Source organism: Lampetra fluviatilis, chromosome 61, assembly GCF_964198595.1.
Source record: "Lampetra fluviatilis chromosome 61, kcLamFluv1.1, whole genome shotgun sequence".
NCBI classification, from domain to species: Eukaryota; Metazoa; Chordata; class Hyperoartia; order Petromyzontiformes; family Petromyzontidae; genus Lampetra; species Lampetra fluviatilis.
The window spans coordinates 5,766,877-5,776,869 of NC_136335.1; the positions used below are offsets into that span (position 1 = coordinate 5,766,877).

Below are 9,993 nucleotides of genomic sequence, written 5' to 3' on the forward strand. Positions count from 1 at the left end.
CATTGGCTCATTACTGAAACTGAATGAGGCCGCGCGCAGATAAAAGCCCCGAGTCGGGACAGTAGCTGCGTTGGCTCTGCTGGTGCCGTGCTAAGTCTCCGTTTTTTGTTGTCCTTGCGATGGAGATCACGAGGGCTTTGTTTTCGGTCCTGGGGTTGTTATGTCTTGTCTCTGGTGAGTGGAGTTTGGTCGAAAGATTATTTTACAAACGTGTTTATTCGTCGTGTAATGTAACTGCCGTGTTTACTAATGCGAACACCATAATATACACGTACTAACGATGGGTTTGGTAGTGTGGCGTGGTGGTTAATTCACTGTTCTATATACCTGAACACGAATTTGCGTCCTGTAATGTTAACATTGGCGAGATGTGTCTAGACCTGGGGCTTTGCCCTAATTCAGCCCGTACTGATCTGTATGGTCAAACTGACGACCGCAATGTGCGAGACTTGATCCAGTAGTAGATTGCCAAAACGTATTCTTAACCTGTCGTGACGCGTATATACATTCATTGAGGTGCTACTGGGGAATTCGAACTCTCTTGTATTAGCAGCTCCGTGTGGATGATTGACTCGAGGCTCTGAGACTTTCTACGGCTTCACTGACCACCTGTGTCACTGTTTGGGTAACTCTCGCGTCTCCTCCCGTGCTGCACTTCCAGCTGCAGTGGCCACCTCCGCCACGGTGAGTGTGGTGTGTGACGAGGCGACGCTCACGCTGACCGTGAGCAGGGACCTGTTCGGCACGGGTCACCTGGCCCAGGCGAGTGACCTGTCCCTGGGAGTACCAGCCTGCCCCGTCACTGGGAGCGACGCCCTTGCTGGGACGGTGACCTTCCTCTACGCACTGGAAAGCTGTGGCAGCAGCCTCCAGGTAACTGGCTGCTAATGCTGCTGTAACATAATCTGCGCAATCCAACTGCTTTATGTTTTTGTCGAGTATAGGTGCAGAAGTATTACAATTCCGCATTCGAGTCAAGCCAGACTTTTTCAATAACAGCGGGGAGTATCGCTTTGAAATCCCCTTGGTATTTGTAGATCGGTCATTGCATTATTATGTTAAAGTCCGTTCTGGTTGACCAGTCGTACATTAGAGCGTTTTTATTCTTCCATAATACATTGGGAATCTGCGTTTGCCATGGTTTGTGTGGGTGTTTTTTTATGGGTGACATGAGCGAGGTGAATTATTTAAACCAAGGAACAGCTGCATTGGGTCTTTCACCAAGGTGTTTGAGCTTTTTTTTTAAATTATTATTCTGCTAGTATTGCAATGGGTAATAAACCCCACGTCTTCCTCCCTTCTTAGACGAGTGCAGAGCTGCTGTCTTACGAGAACTACCTCTACTACCGCCCCACGTCCAACACGGGCATTATCCGCACAAACTACGTCGCCGTGCCGGTCGTTTGCCGCTATCCCAGGCGAGTTCACCAGCAGTCTCTTGTTGACATTTTCTTAATTTTGAAGTCCAGCTAAACTGTTTACAATTCTACCACTGTCTTTAAAAATTATGTGCCGTTGCGTGTGCTTTAGCTTTGCGAGGCCTTAATTGCAATAAAGCCAATGTCGGTGAGTTAATCCACCGATGGAAAGTCTCCCTGTGCTGTCTGTCGTGGGGGTTTTTAAGTGGCAACTTTACTGATGGGTTCACTTCAAACGCCTGTCATGGCCTGCCTCAAATATCAAGCCTTGCAAGTGTCCACGCCTGAAGTGGTGCATGCATTGCATACTGTGTGAACCACGGTTCCCTTAATTATACTCCATTCCCCCAAGTCGTCTACTTTACTCTTATTTGGTCCTCGTCGGATAAAAGTCTTGCAAGTTGCGATGTTAAATATACTCTGAAAATATCGTTCTGTATCTCTTCGCTTGTCTATTCGTTGTAAGCTGTTAACGACATTGCAATAATAATCTGGTCACAAATTGGTGCAGTTGAGCATCCCCCACCTCTGCTCTTTGTAGAGAATGTGTGCCCGATCTCTTCCTGACTGCAGGAAGGGGAACGTGTCCAGCAATGCCATCAAACCCACATGGATCCCCTTCAGCAGCGCCAAGGTTATGCAACAGCAGCTGAGCTTCACGCTGAGGCTCATGACCGGTCAGTGGTGATGTGAGGACGTTGATTGCCTATTATGCACATGGCTACTACCAGGATGGCAATTTAGACTATAACCCCTTCAAGATGTGTGCTTGGTATTGAAGAATAGACCAGATATATGCCCGAGGTCCCTAAACTTTATTTTAGGTTAAAGAATAGGTTTACCCCTTTTTTTCTGGAACCAAAACTGTGGTGTTAAGATGTTAAAACGCCAAACTGAACTTTTTTTTACAAGGAATCGTGTCTGCATTAACCACTAATTGTGGTTAGAATGCAAACAAAACAACTGATAATATATGCATTGTCTTTGAAACTGATTGGTCCACACCAGACGGCTTTCTGTCGAGACGAAATACTCTGCCAGAAAGAAAGCTGTCTCTGGTTTCCACCAAATGAGTTTCAAAGATGATGCATAGATTATCCGTTTTTTATTTGCATTCTGACCACATTTTGTGGTTAATGCAGACATTATTCATTTGTAAAACGTTTCAGTTTGCTGTTTTAGCATCTTAACACCTGTTGCCAGAAAAAAGGGAAACCTATTCTCATTTTGGTACTGACAAAGGAGGTCCCATGATTTATCTTGGTTTCTTCCACAAGCAGTGGCGTGAGCAAGCACTTTCCTGGTTGTGCTTTTAGTCTGCACTCAGCCTTGGCAATTGTGTTTTTGAAGTTGTCTAATTGTGTTTCCTTTTATAAAGACGACTGGAGTGTGGCGCGACCTTCCACCGTATACCAGCTGGGCCAGACTCTGCATGTCGAGGCGAGCGTGCAGACACTGAACCACGTTCCACTCCGGATCTTCGTGGTCAGCTGCTTTGCAACCCCGGTTCCCGACAGAAACTCTCCCCTCAGCTACCAGATAATTTCTAACTCTGGGTGAGATTTCTCTCTTAATCCCACCTAATGAATGTTTATGTTCCTTGTCTTTAAAGGTGGCATTCCACTGCTTGAGTATATAACAGAGCCTGACCTTGGAATGCCGCTGAATCTTGCTCTGATGGTTAAGCCTGACCAGGTGTATGGTTAATGATTTTTACTGGTAGGAACGAAGTGAACCAGCCTACAATAGATTATTCCGTCCGTCCGATGTCCGATTAGGTGTAGCAACATCGCCCCCTACTGCAAACACTTGGCAGGACCCTACAAAAACCTTAACACTCTCTGAGGCTTTCCTGGCTAAACAAGTGTCATAATACATTATGTTTATATTCTTTGGTTATTCGTTCCTACCAGCCCACCCCGCAGGGACCTGTTATCATGTGTCTGTCGGTACATTACTGATGAGAGATGTGGTCAATGTGCGTCATCGGTGACTGATTTGGTTTGCGAGTGTGAGGGGGAGCCCCTTGCCCCTTAAGAGGTGGGCTTGGCGCACCCTCTGTGCCGTATTATACAGTGGAAGAGGAGTACTACATCTCCTAGCGCTGGCTTTCTGCTGGCCTGCCCTATGTAAAGTCACGTGTCGTACATCTACGGTGCCTGTGCAGGTGTCTGGTGGATGGCAAAGTCTCGTATGATGCTCACCTTACGTCTGGGTTCCTGCTCCGGCAAAGTGACAACGTCCTTCGCTTCTTCATCGATTCCTTCCGCTTCCTTGCGACGTTGACCAACAATGGCGATCAGGTGATCTACTGTCATGCAGGCTTCTACAGAAACCACCTTTTTAGCCACGTGGTAGGCAGTGTGGTTGAGTAATAACCATCTTCCTCTTCTCGGTCCAGGTTTTCGTCTTCTGCCAGCTGAAGGTTGCAGATGTTGCTACATCTCCTACGGCTGTCAATAAAGCTTGCACCTACAGCCCCTCGGCTGCATACAGGTTGGTCTGCTTCCTTGCATTGCCCAGCAATTTGTTTTTCAGTGTCTTCCATCCAATAGCTCAATCCATGCCTTGCATGTGGGCTACATATTATTATTACTGTGTGCTTAACTAATATCCCTGAGAGCTGACTGGTTTCTAGCTGCAACTGGTATTACATTTCCTGTGCAGTCCCACGGGTCTTCTCTTGTTTAGATGTATTCAGGTGATTATTGGTCATAGCCTGCACTTGTCTTGAGTTTAGCAACAGGTGTAGCAGCCTGCAATCGACATCTGTCATTCGTTTGAGCTCCTTTTGAAAAATCTCAGCCTCGTAGCGAGAGTTCAAATCTCACTCGTGGCTAATGTCGGGAGCATCAACGGAGCCTCGCCTTTGTATATTTTTTTTTTCCTCAAGCTGATCACCAGGGCTGGTGTGTAACAACATTGGAAGTGGTCCTGGTCACAGACTTTCCCTTCATGCTACAAATACTTTCAGTACTTTCCTATAAGGCTCGGACTCTACAGGTCGGGTGCCGTCATACAGTTCAACACAATTACGCCCAGAATTGTATTCCTGGCCATTGCTCCCATCGAGTGGTATTGTCGCTATCGGTCTGGTCGACCGTGATGCTGGCCAAATGGTACACCACTGTACGTTGCTTGCCCTGAACGGGTGCTCAATCGGCACTTTTCTCAAATGTGAACGGATACGAGTGAGCATTGCCTGTGTAACTACAGACGACGTTTGTGTGCAATGCAGGTGGGTCTCTGCTGATGGCTCGGACTCGGTGTGCAGCTGCTGCGAGTCCACGTGCCCCAGTGGAAGAAGGCGCAGGGATGTGGCAGCAGTGACTGGTGAGTACAACCGTCGTATTCAGCCATTTAGTCTTGTACAGAAAACCCTTGAATATGAAAGGAGTTACGTTCTTGGAAAGTGTCAGAAAAGCCAAACTGCGACATTCACTATGTAAGCCTTGCCTAAATAATGGTGTTAGGTAGGTGGCAATCAGGAATGGAGGCATCGCGATTGAAATAAGTAATGTGCAAAGTAAACTAAATGGAAATAATTTCGATTTAAAGCGTTTGTGACTGCAGGGATCCATATTATTGTTTTTTTTCGGTAAAGACACGTAGAAGGGAAATAAAAAAAAATTAAACACTAAAATTCTCATGACGTTTGGATTGCAACACAAGCAATCATCATCAGTTGTGTATGGGCTTAAGCCTGGGCCTTCGCCACATTACTAATGTGGTCCTCTCACTCAGGACCGTCGTATGCGGTGGAAGATGTGATGCTGGGCCCCATCGTGATTGCCAAGCCCTTCTCAGATGGTGCTGAGCCAAGCAGCCCTGCAAAACCGCAGCAGACACGGGTTTCTACATCTGCATCCAAAGGTAAAGCTACCAGATTCTTTCATGGCACATTTTTTCCAGTCTCTTAAAAGCTATTTCTCATACTTTGATACTGGCAAAAAGGTCCCATGATGCATCTGCTCGCCCAGGGATATAAATGCTCTGATGCATGGATTGTCGTTGTACTGTTTGCCTTTTGACGTTTTCTGGTTTGACTCGGACTAGCCCATGAAGAAGGTTGTCTCTGGTGTAGACCAATCCGTTTCAAAGATGATACCTATACAAAAGGAGCATGTTCACCAAAAGTGCGTGCGGTTAATGCAGACTTAATTTAAAACCAGGACATCCCATGAGGCAATGACGCTTCAAGGTTGACCTCATGGATTGGCAGTCTGTAATACTTAATCTCTATACGGAACTTTTGCAATTTGGGGAGGAAGCAATTTGTTTTTCGAAGTCTGCTTTCTTACTCCTTTGAAAGGGCCTATGACATCCAACTACAACCCCTTTCCCCAATAAGATGAAAAGGTACAAAACACGGATATTACAGCAGTGCCCTAAAAGGTATGACCAACATATATTGCCATGATCCTCCTTAAATGTGCTTTGGTCGTCAGATGTAAATGTTTAACATCTCAATTTGTTTAACATACCTAATATGATATTTGTGATGGGTTTTTTAATAACATAAGATGTGTGACGTGCTGAAGTAAAGCCATCCACCAGTGTTAAATGGCAAACCTTGGTGAGTGACAAATTTGAACAGTACACCTTTCACACCTTGACCAAATACTTGGATAGGTCAAATGCCCCCACAACCTCCAGCATGTGGAAACCCTTGCTTTACGGCTCTGCAGTTACCCACCAGCCCTTTCTTTCAATTGTTATTTTACAGGTGCTGCTCCCGTCCTTGGTCTGGGAGTGGCTGCGCTGGTGATGGCTGTCGCAGCAAGCGCCACGGTGGCTTTGTTTGTTTCGAAGAGGCGTCACACGACTCCTTCAAAGGGATTGCAAACGAGCTTCTGATCTTCAGTTGCTTTGCTTAAGTTGTGATAAATAAAACTGGTGCATTACTTCTCTTGTGGGGTCTTTGCTTGGCGTTTCGAGCACTTTGTGTAACCACACCATAGCCCAGTTCATGAGGGTGAGCATGGAAACAATTGTGGTCTCCAATTCATGCGTGCCAGGACTAGTAGGATGTACCTAATAATAATGGCAAATGTTTTTTTTTAACCTTCCCAATTGTCCAAACTGGCAGTCATTGTTGTCCATGTACAATGGAGCAGTTGAACAATTTCAAGTAAGAAATCATATGTGTCACTTTAATCTTCCATAAAAATGGCCCCAGAAGTTTTTAACCGTGGCAGTAATTGGGCATTGTTGGTACATTACAAAGACGGATAATGTGTAACAACCGTGCAAAAAAATAGGCGCATTTAATACTGTACTTGAGCTGGTTGGAGTATTACATGTGTACATTTGCTTCCAGAGTGCCCACAGCCTTAAATAAAAATATTACCGGTAGGAACAATTCCACACTGCCCACCAGGGATTGGTGATCTGTCTTGCATAGCCACGCCCTCGATTTGTATTTCATAGAGCGCTTCGGGCGGGCTTAGTACCACGTGACACGCCGCCCCATGTACCTTGCGCCGCGTGACACAGATCGCACGAATGCGTTATCCAACCAAGTTCCTTCCTGCCCATTCCGAACGAACTTGTTATTACAAATGTTATCAGTTCAGGACAAAGGAACTTTATACCATGACATTTCAGGCGCTAGGTCACGTAGATGTTTCGTATGGTTTTTTTTTACTTAAAAGGAAGATTCAAATCTCCCCGAAAAAAATATAGTACCGTTTCATGCGTCATGTCAGTTATTATGCAGGATTGAGCAAGTCCAGGAGAAATGGTCTTTACAGGTTGTCAGTCCTTCACACAGTTCGAGGAAGTTGAGGAGAAACGCGAAGGGAGGAGGTCAATGATTTGCAGGCTGTGTTTGAGGCAAACGGTCTCCCTAACAGCCAAGTTTTCCAGGCAGATGGTTTAACACAGGTAGTTGTAGACATGAGACTCTGGGCTATCAGCAAGTGTGGTGGTCATCAGAGGCGTAGCTAAGGGGGGGGGGGGGGCAGGGGGGTACATGTCCCCGGGCGCCAAGGTAAAGGGGCGCCAAAATGAGGCTTGCAACGTTACATTATAACTTATTGCGGCGGGCGCGGCAGCCTGAAACTACTGCACAAATCTACACCTCAACCTAAAAGTTTATATATCCCGCCACACACAGCCTACATGTCATGTAATTACATTTTGGTACGCGCGCCTATTAAGAACTTGCATGGAAGAACGTCCCAAACAACAGACAGGTGCAGTCTTTCAGCCTTGGTCACTGGCCTGTTTTTTGGTGGCAGAAACTACTACTGCCTATTTTTAGTTCTTATTAGTGACACCACGCTCCAAGCGGCTGCAGCAGCCAGAGCAGCCCACGTACGTTCAATTACATCAGCATGGTTTAAACGCCGACTAGCGAACGGAGAGTAAGTGAATCGTTCGTGGCTATTATATTCAACAATCAATAAAGCTGCTTACTGTTTTTGTTGTCTATTTACATCATCGAGTTCAAACTCACGAGCTTTGTTTGAGTTAACAAACGGTTTCAACAAGTGGAGAAAGCCAGAAAAACGAAATTCTCATGAAAACAATCCTAACCACCGCACAGCTTTTACTGCATGTGTAGTGGTGGTATTGACGTGCGCCGACTGTGACAGTGATGGATCACGGGGCGGCGCGGGGTGCGGGGTTGGGCACGCGTTGTGGGCGTGGTGTGGACGCGCGCGCCGGGAGTGACAGATGACGGGGCGGCGCGGCGTGGGTGGTGAGGCACGATGAGATGTGGGAAAAGAGGATCGTAGCCAGCGCCCAGCGATTGGTCGAATAAGTGGGTGCTCGCAGCGACGTCCGCAGGTGGGGTATAAAGGGGGACGCGCGAGAGCACTCGGGGAGAGTTACCCAGTTGAAGACCCGAAGACGGAGCTGAAGACCTAGTGCCCCGAGACCCCTAGTCCCGCCGTCCTTGTGGGGACCGGGGCCCTGTGTGGCTCGGAGGCGAGGCTGTGGGACCCGGGGTCCGACGCCCCCGTGGGTCGGGCTGGGGACCCACAGTCGAGACGGATACCCCGGGCAGGGATTGGTTGTCACCCGAGATACTAAGTGGGTGTTTGTCACCCGAGATACTAAGTGGGTGTTTGTCACCCGAGATACAAAGTAGGTGTTAGTCACCTGTGAACGAGTTTGATAAAATAAAGAGTGTGTTACCCGTGAAGTCGTCTCCCGCCGAGTTACTACATTACAACTGGCGTCAGAAGTAAACCTGTCTTCAAGAAGTATGGACACGAGGAAGACTACCCGTACCCACGAGCGAGGTCGGGACGACGACGGCGTACCGGGGACACCGACCTCGGGAGTAGAGGACGAGGAGTTGCCGCCGATGCAGCACTTCGCGGTGATGGCCGACGCTCCGCTTGCCTCCGACACCAGCCTCCAGGACGCGCACTCCCGGTTGGCGGAGTTGCTACTCGCCGCCGCCGCTGTCTTGGCCGACATCTCCGTTCCGGCGAGCGGAAAAACGGCTGCGGGGGTCGTGGAGGAAGCGACGTTGGAGGATTCCCGCCAAAAGGCGCTTCGCGCCAAAAGTCTGGAAGTTGCCGCCGTTTTTGGGGGGCCGCCACCGATTGGCGGGAAAGACGGACGCCACGTGGCCGGACACCTCCGCGCAGCGCAGCCCACGTCATCAGCGCGCGCCGGAGCCCTCCATTTTGTGCCTGACAACCGAGCCGACATTTTACACAACTACAGCGGAGCGCGGGAAAATCTCTCCGACGTCGACGACGATCGGGTCCTCCAGCAAAGATTGCCCGCGCTGTCGGCGTTCAAGGCGGATGGGGGCGACTGGGGAGCCTTCCAACGAAGGTTCCTCGCTCATCAGGAGATGTCGGGGTGGTCCGACACCACTGCCCTGCGTGCGTTGCCAGCGATGCTTGACGACGACGCGCTTGCAGCCTTCACATCTGCTGCAAGGTCGTCCCGCTCTACGCTCCAGGCCGCACTACACCTGATGGCGAAGGTGTTCGGGCCGCCCTCCACGTGTCGCCACCAGTTCTACGATCGGCGGAAGGTGGCTGGAGAAACGACGCTCGCCTATCGCACGGCACTACTCGCCTTGGCGGACGCAGCTTTTCCCCGCATGGATAAGGAGGGGAAGGACGCCATGGTGACGGAGCAGCTGCTGGTGTTGGCCCACGAGTTGGGGGTCCCCATCAACGTGGCGGACGAGATGGATATCTGCTCCCTGGCGATCGCCACGAGCATCCACGCGTACGAGGTCCTCAAACGCAAGCCGGGGGTCGTCTGCAAATGGGCGGGGAACGCGGCACTGGCCGCCACGATCGCCGAACCTCAGCCAGCTGCGGTGCAGGAGCAGGCCTTCGTTGCATCGCGTCCGGGGGAGTGGAGAACGGGAGGTCGTTCGCCCACACGTTCGCCCCGCAAGCTGGAGCAACCGAAACCTACGACGTCCGTCGTCTGCTACAACTGCGGCCTTCGGGGTCACGTCGCAGCCGGGTGCCGGGCCCCGCGTCAGCGCGCCACAGGACCACGTCGGGACGACGACCAGGGCCACAAGTCATCCCAACAAAACCCGGCAAGTCGCGGCACCTCACACGTTCGGTCCACAAACACGGCACAT

The 9,993-nt window shown here is 49.5% G+C and overlaps 1 protein-coding gene across 1 annotated transcript; it reads left to right on the forward strand.

Annotated features, from left to right (window-relative positions):
* Positions 1 to 104: 104 nt before the first annotated feature.
* LOC144951178 (zona pellucida sperm-binding protein 3-like) lies at positions 105 to 6,275 on the forward strand. The gene is made up of 10 exons (XM_078881317.1): positions 105 to 174; positions 662 to 873; positions 1,306 to 1,422; positions 1,996 to 2,095; positions 2,797 to 2,974; positions 3,586 to 3,721; positions 3,820 to 3,914; positions 4,657 to 4,751; positions 5,163 to 5,291; positions 6,145 to 6,275. Exons 1-10 carry the CDS (start codon positions 120 to 122, stop codon positions 6,273 to 6,275), a joined length of 1,248 nt encoding a protein of 415 aa, XP_078737443.1. The 5' UTR covers positions 105 to 119.
* The last annotated feature ends 3,718 nt before the right edge of the window (positions 6,276 to 9,993 follow it).

Bases quoted from the DNA above. Each gene is read 5' to 3' on its own strand.
- LOC144951178 (XM_078881317.1), top strand. From the start codon at position 120: ATGGAGATCACGAGGGCTTTGTTTTCGGTCCTGGGGTTGTTATGTCTT. The intron at 175-661 runs GTGAGTGGAGTT...CTGCACTTCCAG, and splicing joins GTTGTTATGTCTTGTCTCTG to CTGCAGTGGCCACCTCCGCC. The intron at 3,915-4,656 runs GTTGGTCTGCTT...TGTGCAATGCAG, and splicing joins AGCCCCTCGGCTGCATACAG to GTGGGTCTCTGCTGATGGCT.